The sequence below is a fragment of the Gobio gobio genome (assembly GCF_949357685.1).
Source record: "Gobio gobio genome assembly, chromosome: 2".
Taxonomy (NCBI): Eukaryota; Metazoa; Chordata; class Actinopteri; order Cypriniformes; family Gobionidae; genus Gobio; species Gobio gobio.
Genome location: NC_137098.1, coordinates 62,932,849 through 62,949,342, shown reverse-complemented (window position 1 = coordinate 62,949,342; position 16,494 = coordinate 62,932,849). Strand labels below are relative to the sequence as shown.

The 16,494-nt window shown below is 38.2% G+C and overlaps 2 protein-coding genes and 1 long non-coding RNA gene across 4 annotated transcripts in view; all 3 read right to left on the bottom strand.

Moving 5' to 3' along the window:
• The window catches only part of wrap53 (WD repeat containing, antisense to TP53), a 21,605-nt gene extending 14,566 nt beyond the window's left edge, over nucleotides 1–7,039 (bottom strand). Inside the window, exons 1-6 of the mRNA XM_079840886.1 lie at nucleotides 6,818–7,039; nucleotides 5,828–6,112; nucleotides 2,810–2,987; nucleotides 2,574–2,669; nucleotides 2,381–2,489; nucleotides 1,102–1,190 (exon numbers count right to left, since the gene is read on the bottom strand). Of these exons, the coding sequence (XP_079697012.1) occupies nucleotides 1,102–1,190; nucleotides 2,381–2,489; nucleotides 2,574–2,669; nucleotides 2,810–2,987; nucleotides 5,828–6,071 (716 nt within the window). The 5' untranslated portion in view covers nucleotides 6,072–6,112; nucleotides 6,818–7,039. The remainder of the gene's footprint in view (nucleotides 1–1,101; nucleotides 1,191–2,380; nucleotides 2,490–2,573; nucleotides 2,670–2,809; nucleotides 2,988–5,827; nucleotides 6,113–6,817) is intronic.
• A 2,705-nt stretch (nucleotides 7,040–9,744) lies between these two features.
• Nucleotides 9,745–12,580, bottom strand: LOC307139670 (uncharacterized protein). Of its 2 annotated transcripts, none has more exons than XM_079838721.1 (8): nucleotides 12,313–12,580; nucleotides 12,045–12,222; nucleotides 11,850–11,926; nucleotides 11,571–11,751; nucleotides 11,173–11,421; nucleotides 10,915–11,086; nucleotides 10,382–10,530; nucleotides 9,745–10,214 (listed from the first exon to the last, which is right to left on the bottom strand). In XM_079838721.1, the coding sequence occupies exons 1-8, from the start codon at nucleotides 12,514–12,516 to the stop codon at nucleotides 10,009–10,011; spliced, it is 1,416 nt and encodes a 471-aa protein (XP_079694847.1). In that variant the 5' UTR covers nucleotides 12,517–12,580; the 3' UTR covers nucleotides 9,745–10,008. The 2 variants fall into 2 exon arrangements, with proteins under 2 accessions (XP_079694847.1, XP_079694848.1); XM_079838722.1 differs by having other exon boundaries at nucleotides 9,749–10,214; nucleotides 10,382–10,574.
• A 200-nt stretch (nucleotides 12,581–12,780) lies between these two features.
• LOC307139662 lies at nucleotides 12,781–14,249 on the bottom strand. Its single transcript, XR_013818149.1, has 3 exons — nucleotides 14,121–14,249; nucleotides 13,172–13,322; nucleotides 12,781–12,929 (listed from the first exon to the last, which is right to left on the bottom strand). It is a non-coding gene; the product is annotated as an uncharacterized lncRNA (long non-coding RNA).
• Nucleotides 14,250–16,494: the final 2,245 nt, after the last annotated feature.

The window sequence follows — 16,494 nt, the reverse complement described above, 5'->3', positions numbered from 1 at the left end:
AGCCGGTTTCATTTTGTTTTGAGCTGAATGGGAAGCCAAACACAATTATTCTCCACAGAATAAACCATACGCACATTGCATTTCAATTTTGGCACCGCTACACGAGTCTGACTTTGTCAGTTGCACTGCTGAATGGATAATAGCGCTCCGTTTATTCTGCTTTATCTGTTGCTTACTAGCTTTCAAAACAACTGTTGAGATAAACAGAAAATTACCGCTATTAATGAGGGGTTCAAACTGCCCAGCAAACACAGTTTTCAATTCACAAATCAATATTTTTTTTTAAATATATATTCTTACATTCAAAAGTTTGGGGTAAGCTTCTTTTTTTTTTTTTTTACTTTTAATCAACAAAAATTGATCAAATGTGACAAATTTTTTTTAATATTAAAAAATAATTTTAAAAAAGTGCATCAGTTTCCACAAAAATATTAAGCAGCACAACTGTCATAATAACTAAGAAATGTTTCTTGAGCAGCAAATCATCATATTAGAATGATTTCTGAAGGATCATGTGACACTGAAGACTGGAGTAATGATGCTGAACATTCAGATTTGCCATAAGAGGAATAAACTATATTCAAACAGAAAACTGTGACAGTTTTTACTAATATATATATTATATATATATATATATATATACACAACCCCAAATCAGATGAACCAAGATGAACCTTAAGACTTGTTTGCAGGAAGAATGGGACAAAATTACACCTGAAACACTTCATCACTTGGTGTCTTCAGTCCCTAAACGTCTTTTAAGTGTTGTGAAAAGGAATGGCAACATTACAAAGTGGTAAATGCTTTACTGTCCCAAATTTTTTTGAAATGTGTTGCAGGTCTGAATGACAGGAAAGGATGCATATTTACAAATGACATGAAGTTGACCAGACAAAACATGAAATATTTTGTGTTCATATTGTCTGTAATGAAATACAAGTCAAAGTAAATGTAGAAATCACTTCTTTTTTTTTTTTTTGCGTTTTCCATACTGTCCCAACCTTTTCTGATTTGGGGTTGTATATATATATATATATATATATTTTTTTTTTACTTGAACAGTAGTGTATAGACACATACACACACATTATGTACACTCACAAGCATGTGTCCGGGTCCATAGAGGTCATCTTAGGGAACCAGCAGTAGTCATAGATGGTGTCTCCTTCTGCCATCTTCAGCACTGGACTCTGAGTGGACACAAACAGAAGCAACAGCATTATGAGCCTATACAATTGTGTACAGGATTTTAAAATATGTCTTTTAAGCAAACCAGAATGTTTATATATCAAGGGTTTAGACGCAAAGTCAAAATAAAGATCCTTTGACTCAAGGCTTTCAAAATAAAGATGCCAGTATTAAGCAGAGTCTACATTTAAATTGTGTCATGAGCAGTGTTGGGGAAAGTCACTTTAAAAAGTTATGCATTACAATATTGTGATGCTCCCTAAAAAGTAACTAATCGTGTTATTATTTTATGGAAAGTAAGCAGAAAAACATCACATTTTCGTTTTTGGGTGAACTATCCCTTTAAAGGTGAACTATGTAGGATTTTTGCAGTAAAATATCCAGAAACTACTAGGCCAGTGTTATATATTTTGTTCAGTTGAGTACTTAGAATATCCCAAATGTTTTCAACTATTTGTAAATCGTGAGAAATTGCTATTTTCACCAAGGAGCCGGGACGTGTGAGCTATGCGTGTGAGGGAGTCGCCTGTCGATTGCGTCATATCTGCGTCACCCTCGGTTTCCGGTTTTATTCAGTGAAACACTTTACTCTCACTGCATTGTGAACAAGTGTCATAGCAGCCGCCGAGCGAACGTCATAACTTACTTTTCAACACACTCAGATATATCTAATACGATAAACAGAGCTGCGTTACGTCATATACTCATGACTGGAAAAGAGGAAGTGGCGCCGACAACCGTGTCATAATAAAAGTCATGCCGGCAACTATGCCATAATAACAGTCCCGCTCTTCAATCGCTCCTCCGGCCTTGCTCAGCTCCACAACACTCGCTCCTGCTCTGCTTCAGACTACAGTAATGTTAATAATCGCATCCATCAACATGATTTCTGCCCGAGTCCTATCCTGACTGTTTTCCACCGGCTGTGAGGTGAAGACCACATGTCCCAAGATTCTGCGCTCAAACGTGGCGTCATCAAACTACGCCTTTGTTTTGAACAGGCGACCTCTAGTGGACGGAAAAGTTACATAGTGTAGCTTTAAGCGTTACTAAAAGCGTTACTTTTAATGCATTACACCCAACACTGGTCATGAGACATTTACCATTTTGATCACTGGCCAATCTCAGTTAGTATTTTTTTACTTCTACAGGTACATAGTACATATGAAAAGAAGATCTGGAAGAGGCTGACCATCTCAGAAAGCATGTCCCAGCGGCTGCTGTACAGCTCAGGCGGGAGGTTATACACACGAAGAACGTTATCAGCGCTGTTTGAAACGATGCAGGAACCATCTGGAGCCCTGCAGAGAGGCGTCATAAAGAAAGATAGATACTGTGATACCGTTTACACAACACAGCCATCATAAATGTGTTGCTTTTATCACCATTTGCAGCCTCTGAGGTAATTCTCAGCGATGTGGGTGTATTCGGCCCAGGAGCCCGTCAGCATCTGAGGGTTCTGACTAAAGTCGAGGCAATGACTGAGGACACAGCAAAAAGACAGCATTGAGCCGCCACACAATGGCTAGCCGAAAATACCCCTGTCCCACTGCAACCGTCACAACGCATTTGTTCCCGCCATGTTCCCTTTCACAAGAGCTTAAGATGACCGTACACTTACTAGTGCTGCTCAGCAGAGTTGTCTTCCGGACTCTTCTTCTCAGACTCATCAGCTCCGTCCTCCTCAGTCCGTCCGAGCGTTTCTCTGGTCTCTGCTCCGTTTTGATGCCATTCCACGTCTCCTTCAATTTCCTCAGGTCCCACAGCACGTTCGGTTTCATCAGTGTGATGACAGCCAACTGACAGAATCAAATTAACATGAGTTTTGTTTCCTGAGAAATTGGCACAAAATACACTATATTGACAAAAGTATTGGGACACCCCTCCAAATCATTGAATTCAGGTGTTTCAATCAATTTCAATTCAATCTTAAATAAAGCACTAGGCATGCAGACGCTTCTACAAACATTTGTGAAAGAATGGGTGGCTCTCAGGAGCTCAGTGAACTCAAGTGTGGACTGTGATCGGTTGGCATCTGTGCAATAAGTCCATTCGTGAAATTTCCTCACTACTAAATATTCCACACTCAACTGTTAGTGCTATTATAACAAAGTGGAAGCGATTGGGAACGACAGCAACTCAGCCACGAAGTGGTAGGCCACATAAAATCACAGAGTGGGGTCAGCGCATGCTGAGGGTCACAGAGCACAGAAGTCGCCAACTTTCTGCAGAGTCAAAAGCTACAGACCTCCAAACTTTGTGTGGCCTTCAGATTAGCTCAAGAACAGTGTGTAGAGCTTCATGGAATTAGTTTCCATGGCCGAGCAGATCATCCAAGCCTCACATCACCAAGTGCAATGCAAAGCGTGGGATGCAGTGGGGTAAAGCACACCGCTGAACTCTAGAGCAATGGAGACGTCTTCTCTGGAGTGACCAATCACGCTTCTTTGTCTGGCAATCTGATCGACGAGTCTGGGTTTGGCGGTTGCCAGGAGAACGGTACTTGCCTGACTGCATTGTGCCAAGCGTAAAGTTTGGTGGAGGGGGGATTATGGTGTGGGCTTGTTTTTCAGGGGTTGGGGTTGGCCCCTTAGTTCCAGTGAAAGGAACTCAATGCTTCAGCATACCAAGACATTTTGGACAATTTCATGCTCCCAAATTTGTGGGAACCGTTTAGGGATGGCCCCTTCCTGTTCCAACATGACTGCGCACCAGTGCACAAAGCGTCGGTCCATAAAGACATGGATGAATGGTGTGGAGAAACTTGATTGGCCGGTCACAATTACAGTGAATGTGGACTGAGGATTTCAAGCTTCCAAAAAGCATCAGAAAATTAGTCCCTATGACGCGTGTATTCTAAAGGCCCCGATATAATCACGGCGAAGTTCTTTTCATTCATTCCTCATAGGGATGTGGATGTTTGCACGAGCTCTGCAATTCGACACTCCAGCAAAGTCACATCATGTTTATTTATAGCACTTTATACAATGGAAGGCTTAAACCAAAACAGCTTTACCATATTAAACATAAAAAAAACTGTCAGTATTCCACATCAAAGATGGTGGAGCCCCAGAGACACACCTACCTATTACATAATCGCAATGGACCAATGGTAGTTCGAGCATGGGCGTCGGAAGCAAAACAAATGTGGGTGGATCCTCTCTCAGAAAAGAAATGTACTGGAGTAGATGCCATTTACATTAAGTACAAATATACTGCCGTGTTTATTAAACGTCTGGTTGGGCCATACAAAATTACGGAAATCACTTAATTATTTACAGCGGCAGTAGTGTAGGGGTAAGACGCATGGCATCAAGTTGACGCAAGGTTCGAATCCGCCTTTTACCGAACTCGCTCTTCTCCCTTTTCTCATCACATATCAGATCGGAAAGGCCTTTATTTTCAATAAAAATTAAGAAAATATTAGAAAAGTGGAAATAAAGTCGTAGGTAGCTAAAAAGACGTGCTGAATTAGAGACGATAAATGTGAATGGGTCCAATATCATTGGTCGTAAAAAATGGGTGGGTCTTGTCCCACCCACCGGTACATCGGTATGTCCACCGTCGATATATCGGTATACCGATTATGTCTCGTTCCTGATTCATTGTGATTACATGGAAAAGAGTGATCAATACATTTCAGAAAGTCACACAGGTTTGGGATATCATGTTTTTATGTAACAGAGTGAACTATTCCTTCATATCTTTCATATGAACAGAAAGTATTTGAAGACTTTGTTTGTTCGTTCACACAAAAATTTAAATCATCCCCAAAAAATGGTAGCATTCACTCCCATTATAAAGCTTGGAAGAGCCAGGACTTTTTTAATATAACTCTGATTGCGTTTGTCTGAAAGAAGAAAGTCATATACACTTAGGATGGCTTGAGGGTGAATAAATCTGGGCTAATTTTTGGGTGAAGTAACCCTTTAAAATACAGAATTTTTATTTTGTTGCAACAACATTAATCAGATGTGTCAAGTATCTGTTATCCAAACTTAATTCATTATATTTTATTATTAATTTATACCCTTAAGATATTGGTAATTAAATTACATAAACCTGACTTAAGTCAAATATTAGCTAATTAAAAAATGTAAGATATATTTTCCTTAATAACTCTTGTTAAACATATCTTTAAAAGTACCAACTGAATAAAAGTATATTCTAAACATGTATGCTACAGTCCATGGCTTGTTCACTATGCCTATTGATTCTCTGCTTTAAATCAATATTAACTGTAAAAAGATCCATTCCAATAAAACGGACTTGAAGCAACTTGGCTATCTGTGATTAAAGGCAGTCGCATTGGACAAGTGAACGACATTTAATAGCATTCACATGTGATGAACCACGACGAAAGTGAACCACATCTCATTTCAGATCCAAGAAAAATAACCTCACATCCAAATGTATAAAAGGAACCAACAGTTCACTCACGGCGAGCTGCTTAACTATGAAATTGGATGCATATGAAAGACTAAAGGACAATATCCATGTAATTTTTTAAAGATGGCAGTAAGAGAACCACATATGGAGTTTAGATCATAACATATTAAAGATTCAGAAGGGCATACTGACATTGCGCCAAACAGGATGCTGTAAATCAGAAGTTTTGTGCTTGTGGAAATGGCCTCACCTTCCTCTAGGGTCCCAGCAGCACCTGGGCTCCCACATGTCTCCGCTGAGGGCTCCACCGGCGCCTGTACCAGGAGTAGATCAAGAGCCACATCGTCCTGCTCCAGTCGAGGCTGCTTCGCTGCTGATGGTGCTTCCTCTTCTTCTTCCACCCCTCGCTGAAGAGAAGCCTCGTGAGGAGGTTCCCCATCAGCCTCTGCGTCCTGTCCTGCACAACCATCACCGCTTTGACCTGCACCTGACATGCTGTCTTCAGAGGCAAATCGACGTCCACTGGCCTGGAGAACTGTCACATACAGCGGCCGTGAGAGTTAAACTTAAATATAAGCTTATACATTCAGATATCTGACTATAATAAATATCATAATACTGCAATTTTGTAGTAAGTAAACCATATTTTTTATATATAAGAAAACACTAAAAGGAGATTCCCATGAAGTCCCTGCTTGACACATCACATTTGATTTTATTATATGAATCTCCTTTATGAAACCCATAAATACTGACGAAAACAACAGTTTCTGCTATATGCATATCAATGTTTCAAGAGAAAAACTAGCCAGAAAACACTACCTTAGGATTCCTTCACCTTTACCAATTTATTTATAATGCATAAAACTATAAAAAAATAATAATGAAAAGTGTTGTGTCTGGTAGCGACTTCTGGTAATCTCCAGTTACTGTTTATAATATCAACTATATAGTTTACTACAAAATTACAAAAAGGACCACATATGTCTATAATAAACAGCAAATGTAATGTTATTGTTAAGATAGGTTGACTCTCTCTCTCTCTGAAATAGATATATAGGCAATTTTACCTCTAAGAAACATAACTGCTCAATTACATGTACTGTTCTCATAAATATAATATACATAATATATCATATATATATGGTACCAGATATAAATTAACTGGTTTTCACGGTTACATTCTTAAAATTATGACATTACAGCATTTGACTCGTCCAGCCGAAGAGAGTCACTCTACCTGTTGTTTCTTTAATTCGTGTCAGACGTATCTTGTGCTCTGGGTCTTACAAATCAGACTATCTTCCTCAGTGTACTTCTGTTGCTGAGTTCAGATGACAGTTTCAGAGCATCTCCACTATAAACGCACTGCGTTGAGCCCACAGTCTGCAGGAACTCGCGCGTCGTGTTTGTAATCACAGGGCGCCGCCATGCTTGCGCTATTTGCGCTGCTGGGTCATCTGACTCTCGCGATATTTGCGGTACACTCCGTTTCTACCGGTTTCTACACAGCCGCAGGGTTTCAATATGAATCTTAAACATTTAACGTAGGCATTAAAGCAGAATTTTACTACTTACCTTAAAATCCCTGCGTTGAATACAGACAACTACAAAAGGCTTGTCTTACGTAATCTGTTTATCTAAGTGTTTATCGCACATTTCTAATGATGTTGACTTGAGAATGCAAACATAGGCTGATCCACTATCTATCTATCTATCTATCTATCTATCTATCTATCTATCTATCTATCTATCTATCTATCTATCTATCTATCTATCTATCTATCTATCTATCTATCTATCTATCTATCTATCTATCTATCTATCTAAAATACTTCAAACTTTCTGACTAGGCTTTAAAGCCAACATCAAAATTTGTCTACAAACTTTTTAATCTAGTTTAACATCTCATTTTTTATCAGTATTTCGGTTAATTGTGTCTTCATTTAAAGGCACAGTATGTACGTTTTGCCACTAGAGGTCACTTATTCATAAAGGCATAGCTTGATGACCCCGTGAATGAGCGTGGAATCATGAGGGTTGTAGTCTTGACTCTTCACCTCCACAGCCAACTTAGGCAGAAATCATGTTCATGAATGAGCGAATGTATTAAAGTTTTATTAACGTTATGGTTAGTGATGGGAATAACGGCGTTATAGATAAACGGCGTTACTAATGGAATTATTTTTTTCAGTAACGAGTAATCAAACGAATGACTGTTTCTCCCGTTACAACGTCGTTAGCGTTACTGAGAATAAAATGCGGCATTACTATAATTCAGCTCATTGAAGCGGTTTTCATCCGAACAGGCTCTCTGTCAGTCGGACCTGCAACGTTTTTTTTTCTTCTGGTTGGTGTGTGTGTGTGTGTGTGTGTGTGCGTGCATGCCATGCGTGTTTTTTGGTACACATAATTGATGATGATTGGTGGGTGGGAGACAAGGTTGAGGTTGATAGGTTGAGTTCACACACACACACACACACACACACACACACACACACACACACACACACACACACACACACACACACCTATGAAACGCACGCATATGCACAGTCACACACACCAACGACCAGGAGGAGTCAGAGCGATGGCAAGTCCAAGGACTTCAAGGGTAGCTTTTGCAAACTGGAAGTATAAGCGCTACTTTTCCCACAATGAGGTGAAAGGTAAGAATTTTTATGTAACGTGCAACTTATGCCGTTAAATTAGCGTGAGCTCCACTACCAAAGGAGTAGTGATAATATTTACACAATATTTACACTATAGTAGGTTTACTGATAATATTAACAATAATGCATTGAATTTGATAGGTGTCTCTCACAGACAAATATTTGAACATTTGAAACAAAAAAAAGTAGTTACTTTCCCTGGTAATTAATTACTTTTATAACGATGTAACTCAGTTACTATTTGTAAGAAGTAACTAGTAACTATAACTAATTACTTTTTAAAGTAACGTGCCCAACACTGGTGAGATGTTCATCATGATGTTGGGTCTGGGAACTCACCATTGGCTGGGCTCAATGCGAGGGGCGGGATAAACGGTCGTCTTTCAGATTCCCTCTGCACGCTATAGGATGGCGCTACAACCAACCAGAGCAATGGAGAAGGTGAAGCAGAGCTAGTTGAGAGATTAAACTTTCGCCGTATCCGGTCGGCAAAACTCCGAACACATCTTCCTTTCTTAAGAATGATTTCAGTGCCGTTCTTTGTTCTTTTCTCAAAGAAAAGCTTAAAGGGGTGGTAAAATACACTCTTTCGAAGGCTTGATTGTGTTTGTGGGGTGCACTGTAACATGTGTTCATGCTTCGTTTTTAAAAAAATGCTGTATTTTTCATATATTTTACCTTTATTCTACACTGCTCTGTCCCTCCTTGTAAAAACGGTCTGATGGTTTCCGTGTTCTATGAAGCAAGTCCCTCAAAAATACGCAATGGGCTCAGATTGGTTCGCTGGCCCAGTGTGTTGTGATTCGCTAAACGGCTAGTGCACGTCAGAAATGTCACGCCCCTTACCTTCACCGGTAGCCTGTGCTTTGGGTAGTAATAGAAACAATGGCGTCAATAAAACCCTACCAATTTGAGCCCGAATCGGACCCTGAATATTTTAGTGAAGATGATCAAGCAGAACCTGTTCAAGAACGGCTGTTAAATGACGTTTCAGAATGGTTAGTTTTTTTGTTGTTGTCTCATAATTTTTAAATACGTTATTTAATTGTACTAATTATAATAGTTGATGTTTAATTTATAACAATAATAAGTGTCTAACAAAAGTGTATTCAAGAACCTTTTTTTTTATTATTTTATTAGGTGTACATGTAATAACTGTGTAAAAATGCCAACTGAAGTGGAAAACATCTGCTGCAAAGAAATACGGAAGGTAGTTTAATAAGCTAGTACCAAAATTTTGCAAAATGTGTTTATAGTTATGTATTAATCCTTTTTTATATTTAAAAGATGAACATGGGTTAATTGTACAGTATATACTCATTGTCTTGCATTACTGTTTAGGTTGTAAAACGAATGATGGTTCCAGACCCTCCTACGTGTATGGTTGAGCATCCAGGTTTCGAACCAAACTGCTTAAATATGTATACGTTACAAAATATACATAATATTTACAGAGCCGACTATGGACCAGTGAGGCGCAGAAATGAAGCGGAGTAAGTATATATTACATTTTATTAAATTACGTAGTGTAAAATATAAAAAAAACAGAAAATATATACAAGTATAGACATGATATTTATAAATCTTTTTCTATCAAACACAGAAACTATCAAAATATAAATTTGTATCAAACATGTTTACACATCACATATACATGTATCAAATATACCACTGTTTTATTTACAATGTTGAGGTTCTTTTCCTGCCATAGGCGTTTCCGTTATCTGGCCTATCGCAGTTTTGTCAGCTGGTGCTGGGGCTATCTAGGACGTAGTGTGAGGGTTGTCATCCCGTCATGCGTTGTGAATCTTGACACACGGTGGGCAATCACCTCTTCTTTTGAGGGTTTTTCAAAATGTGATGACAGAGAAGGTGGAATGGGGATTGTCTGCAGCTCTTCCGCATATGGTGTGGGGTCCACAAAGACTTTATGTAGCATAAGGCTCATAAGGTCATCAACATAGCCTGTAATAAGACAGAATATTGAATCAGTATGGTTTTACATAATTACTTATACACAATCTACCTTTGTTTTATTATTTCGATTTCTGTTAATTTTTTATAACTTTTTTATTTATTGAATTACAGCTATTTTTTATATTGTTGTTAATAAAATATATATTACAACTTACTGTATGTTGGCTCTACTTTCACTGGCTTTCCTGTGCATTCCCCTTTTTTGGACTTTGGAAAAAGGAATTTATACACAGCCTGTCCTTCAGTTGTTGTTGCCTGCTCACGGTTAGCATTTTCATTATAGTGCATTGCTGCAAGATACAGCCTGTAATCATTGCACAATCCATGAAATATGCAAAGATTAGTAGACTGTATTGTGGCAAATAAACAAACAATTATGAATAAGAGACAACTGTTCAAGCAATGATTATAATGGTTTCTTTCTTGCATCAAAGGCTAACAGTCGCACAGTCAGTCAAGAGAATTTGAGAGTGTGTACCAAGATGGGAGGCTCTCTACCTCTTTATATCTCTGCTACTAATAACATAGATTACATAGGGCCCTAGCAAATTGAACCTTTTTCTGCCTCATTAGGAAAGTACATTATTTATTATAGGGAAAGATCATTAATATTAATAAAATAATGAATAAAAAAAACATTTCCATAACAATGTTTATAAATATTACGAAATATGTCAAAGATTATTACCTACACAACATTCCTATGAATGGGAAAATCACGTTCTTTGGGGCAAAACGCAAAATCAGACTGTGGAATGCCTCCAGTGACGACGTCTGAAAGTGGTGGCTGAGCTTTTCTATATCCTTGAGAACTCTCTTATTGTATAATAGCTTTTCCACTTTGTGGAGTGCTACTGATCCTGTAACCAAACAGATAAAAAAAATTAAGAAAAATTGAAATTTTTACTACACTGTCGTTTTATTTAGTCTCTCTATATAGTCATACCTGTTTGGAACCATTTTGTTGGATCTCTGGAAACTTTGTCTGGGTGTTCACACTTGGGGAAGAGGTGGTTATCATGAACATGTACATTTTGTATGTGGTTATGCAGTGAATTCCACTTTGCCACCTTTTCAGGCCCAGACTTAGAGGAATTTGCACTCCAGTAAACATGGTTTTTGATGCTGTGCAACCATTTTTTCAGCACCTCGCAGTCCTTCGTTTTGGAAAGTTTATCAAGTTTCTTAGATAAGCCTGTACAAAGTAAAAGCTTGGTTGTACAATCATTATTGCAAAATAATCAAATAACACCAAAAATAAAAATGAACAAGTTAGGTTGAACACAGTTAATTGAACAAGAATCAACTTTGTATTTGATTAAAAACACAAAGATAAATAATTACCTTTCTCAAAGTGCCACACGTCATAAAACTGAGTGATATTGCGGTCCCTCAGGTACTTCTGAATCTGCGGATGGCGATCGGTGACTATGTAGTCAACAGCTAAACCATTAGACTCCAGCTTATCGAGACAACGCTTTAATCCCTCTTTTTCCATATGATAACTGCCTCCAACCTCGTTGCTCTGTTGTTGGGTACACTACATTTCAAATGTATGACTATAAACAACAACAGATTAATGAAAGTGTAACTATTTTTTAAAAATGCTTAGTAATTACTAACCTGAACTAGTTGAAGATCCAGAATTTTGTTGGTTTCCATGTGCATAATGGTGTAGCTGCCAAATTTGGCTGAGTGTCCTATTGTAAACATCGTAATCATATATAGAACATTACTGAGAACATCAGTATCATAATTTAGGAAAACTCAAAGACTATAAAATAAACAGCGTGACTTTTTTTTATACTCTAAGCATACCTGGTGTGTCAGCACGCATATCTCCAGCCACAGCAACATTTCCTCCCTCTTGCAGCTGCCTTATAAGATTCAGTTGGTCTTGGTTCCACTTGTGTATTATGGTAGGCTCAATGAAATTCCTGGCATGAATCCTAAAAGTTACAAAATGTATCATCTGGAGCTTCATGGCCTTGAAAATCTATGAACATATAAATTAAATAACATTAATACAGTATAAAATTACTGAAACAACAGTACTTTTTTGTGAATTTTATTGTAATTGTAATACCTTCTCTAGTTGTTTAAAAGATCCCCCGGTAAAATATGTTGCAGCAGACAATAGCAAGTTTCCAAGTGGGGTACTCCCTACAATGGGCTGGCTCTGCCACTGTCTGTGGTAGTTACACTTTTCACAAAGCTGGGTGAATGCAACAAAAGTCCCCCTTCGTCTACTCTGGACAACACACTTCGTCTCACAAACTGGACAGGACATAAATAGCTCTCGAAGACAGCTTTCAAAAACAATGTATTTGTTATCGCTGTGGTCAGGCTGTGGATCTATCCTAAGGCAATATAAAAAGATTAAATATTAGGAAGTGGCTTTCATGTTATATATATATATATTTTTTTTTAAACACAAATGTATTGGTAAAAATGTGTGTAAATATGTATTGATATCTTACGTCAATTCAGAATCATCAGTGACAAAGGAATCTGGATTATATGTGGAATCATTGGGTTCGACATGTAATTCTGATTCTTCCTCCTCCACATCTAACACCAGACGAGGTCTCTTGCTGGACCTGAAGATTGAGCCCCTTACTGGTGTTGAAGACAGCTGCACATCAGGAAACATGTCAGTTGTTTGAGTGCCCACATCATGACCATAAAATGTTGCCTGAATGCCTACAAATAAAAAAAATATATATATACACAATTACTCAAAACCATCTGTCATGCCATTACAATTTTTTTTACAGTGAGACACACAAGCCACTTTTTAATACACATAATTTTCATTAGCCAGTAGAACAATTATAATTAAAAAACAATATGTACTAGTACTGCATATGATAAAGTATCACACAAACACATTTAATGTCTGTATTTCATACCTTTGCTCCTAAAGTGGAAATTGCTCAATGTACCCATTGAAAGTTGTGTGCCCACTGATCGCATCTTTGGCTTTATCTCTGTGGCTACAGTTTCAGTCTCTATAGGGTCTGACTGACATCCAACTTCATGAAGTGTAGATGTAGTGGGGAACTCTTGGGAACTCGAACCCTGCTGAGATGTTGTCTGTAAATAAGAGGAAAAACATACATTTGACATGTAAAAGAGTAGAAAAAAATGAATTACTGTATAATAATACAATTAGAGAGGAAGAATTGTGCACACAACCAATGAAACTTTTACATGTGCAAGATTCAATAAAGAATAAATCAAAGTAAACAAATTGGCACACTGTTAATACTGCTCCCAAAGATTTATTAAAACATGCAACATTTCAACCCAAAAGGGTCTTCGTCAGGGAGCAGTATTAACAGTGTGCATATTTTTGTTTACTTTAATAATACAATTAAACCACATAAAATAAGCTTCATAAACAAGAATTTCATATAATTGTTCTAACAAATTATAGCCTAATACAGTTGTCAAATGGATTTTTTTACGAGTAAATACTGCGGATCTATAGTGATCGTTACTGAATGTCACCTTTGTATTTTTAGAACGAGTATAGCCAAATATCTGTCGCAAGAACTACTAACCCGAAACGAACACTAAACTGGCTTTACTATAGTAGCCAAATCAAACACAGAACCATGTTTAGCATGCCTGTAGATAAACAATAGCCTACATAAAAGCTCTAATCAAAGAATCATTTACACTAATGCCAAGTTCGCTGTTGAGATTTTAAACAGTTTGTAACGTGAGGTGTTTGTCAGATAACGTTAAGTATGAATGAGCATTTAACAAACTGGTTTGCAGAGCCAAACAGCGTTGTCATCTGTTTACTTCCTTGCTACAACGTAGACTACAATTAACAACACGAACTATTACAGGAAAACACATCGACGATAAATAAATCATACTTACTGGTTGTCGCTCATAAACAGCAGCTTCTGGTTTTAAAGTTGGAACTGATCCATCTTTCAGGACAAGCCGTTGTGCAAATCCTGCATTAAACTCGCGAAGATTGTGGAAACATTCCTCCGTGAAATGTGCAGCACATAGAGTGAGATTTGGATAATAATTATGAGGGACCGAGTTAAAAATAAAGGTTAGCCATTGATCCCTAACTCCCCCGTCCCTAGGAAGCCTGAACAAAGTGGTCCTGCAATTGGGATGAAAATAGCAGCGTTTCTTCGGCATTGCGGCAAAAACACAGCCTGCTAACGCTTCCCCGCGGCGATACAAAATTGCCTCGCCCCCCTTATTTCATATTCCCCGGAGGAGGGGTTTATGTAAATATTGGGCCTGGTGATGTCAGCAAAACCTGGGTGAATGTGTAGTAGTCCCTAGCGGCCGTTTGCTGTAGTCCTTAGAAACTGATTTCTTTAAAAGCAAATATCTCCCTTTGCTTTAAACTTTGAACGTTGTAACTTTGCAGATGTTGTTTATGCTCAAACAGCAACATTACACACTAGCTAAAGTTAGAAAAGTGAAATCGTGGTTTACCACCCCTTTAACTCCAAGTCTTCCAGAGTCGCAGCCAAAGCTGATTGGAAAGACCGCTGATCGCCAGCTTCTGTGTTTACGAGTAGCACGCAGAACCGCGGCAACTCTGACCTCATTATGTTAAGCCCGCCCACCGACTCTATTCACGATGTGATTGGCCAGACCAGTTTGTTTTTTCCAGCTCGCAAGCCAACGGAGAGTTGCTAGACGACCCTGGCTGCAAATTACATTAGCTGCCGCCAGGGTGCGTATAGATTTCTAGGCTAGTTTTTGGATATATTAATCCAAAAATCTTTCATATTGTGCCTTAAAATATTTAGGAAATAGAAATTAAAAGTTCTCCTGAAAATGTTTAACCTTTACTCAAATGAGATGTCGACTTCAATCATATCAGTTGTTTAAAAAAAATATATTTTACATAGTCACCTCATTGGGCAGAAATGACACGCGACCGCCCCCCTCCCCTTTTTTTTGTCAAATACAGAGAAAATCAAAGTCCACAGCCACACAAGCGCTTCATTCTGAAGTATTTATTAATTTTCTTCAAACAAACCAGAAACCCCAAAAACTATTCACATAGCCTAATGAATATTCAAACATTGTCAAAATGGTTTCTTATGACCTTATTTAAATGGTTGCATCTCTGGAAATTTCGACACATCCAACTCTGACGTGTGTGATAGCAAGGATGACCAGAGACGTACAAGATCATCTCATTAGCCACTGCCGTTGTTATCCAGTTGATCACTTTAAGAGGAGCACACGGCTCTGTGACAGCGTCAATACAGTACTGTTGCTTTCCACACACTGAATCAATAGATATGACAAACATGTATTTTTTAATCATCATTAACATTTTAAAACATTTTTTTGCATACCAGTAAAGACATTAGGCATCTCTAGTTTAATCTGACCTGCAACATTACACAATTAATCATCTTAAGAGGGCAATACCGTACAAATCACATCTTTGTGTTAGTATTTCTGAACACCCACTTCTATTCTGAGATCGAAGATGAAAAGGCATTTTTATGTTAAGCAGTTGACACTAAATTCTGACCTGGAAACAGTTGCCTCTCGTATTGAAAATGCAAAACTGTTTGGACATCAGGTTGTATCGTCAGGGGAAAAAACTTGCCCAGTTACACCAAAAAACATCTTTTGCGGGGATCATTTGTAATGTTATACAAGTCTTTTCACAGGTTCATAAACAATGTTTAAAGGGTTCTTTAAATAAAATCACACGCTATTGTCACAGAGCTAGTCTCACTTTTTTTTGTTTTACGCATCTTAAGTGTGCCTTAATAGGCAGAACTGAACTGTTAAGGCATGTCATAAAAGAGAGGAAGAAAAAAAATTCAAACCTGAAAACCCAACAGAGAAAGGGAAAAGGGGTTAAGGTTATATACATTATTTACATGGCAGCCAGATTGAAGTGTAGTGGGACTGTGTTAAGTCATGTCAGCGAGTGTGTGCGCAATCGAGAATTCATTTCTGAATGTGTGTGTGTGTGTATATCAGTTATTATTTATGTGTGTGCTGTGTCTGTAAAGTTAACTCTGGCTGCGCTCGAACAGAACTATTCTGTGCAGGTTCGAGATCTCATAGTTCGGCTGTTCCAGCATTCACAGTTCACTCCCTCCTCCGAGCAAGGAAACGTGTTCCTCTTAGTAGTCCGAATATGGTGCCATGAGTCCATCAGTCCTCCGCTTCCTCCTGGGTTCTTAGTTCGTGTCATGCAGTCATGATTCCATGTGCTGTTTGGGATCTCCGACCTTGGGATCTTCCTCTG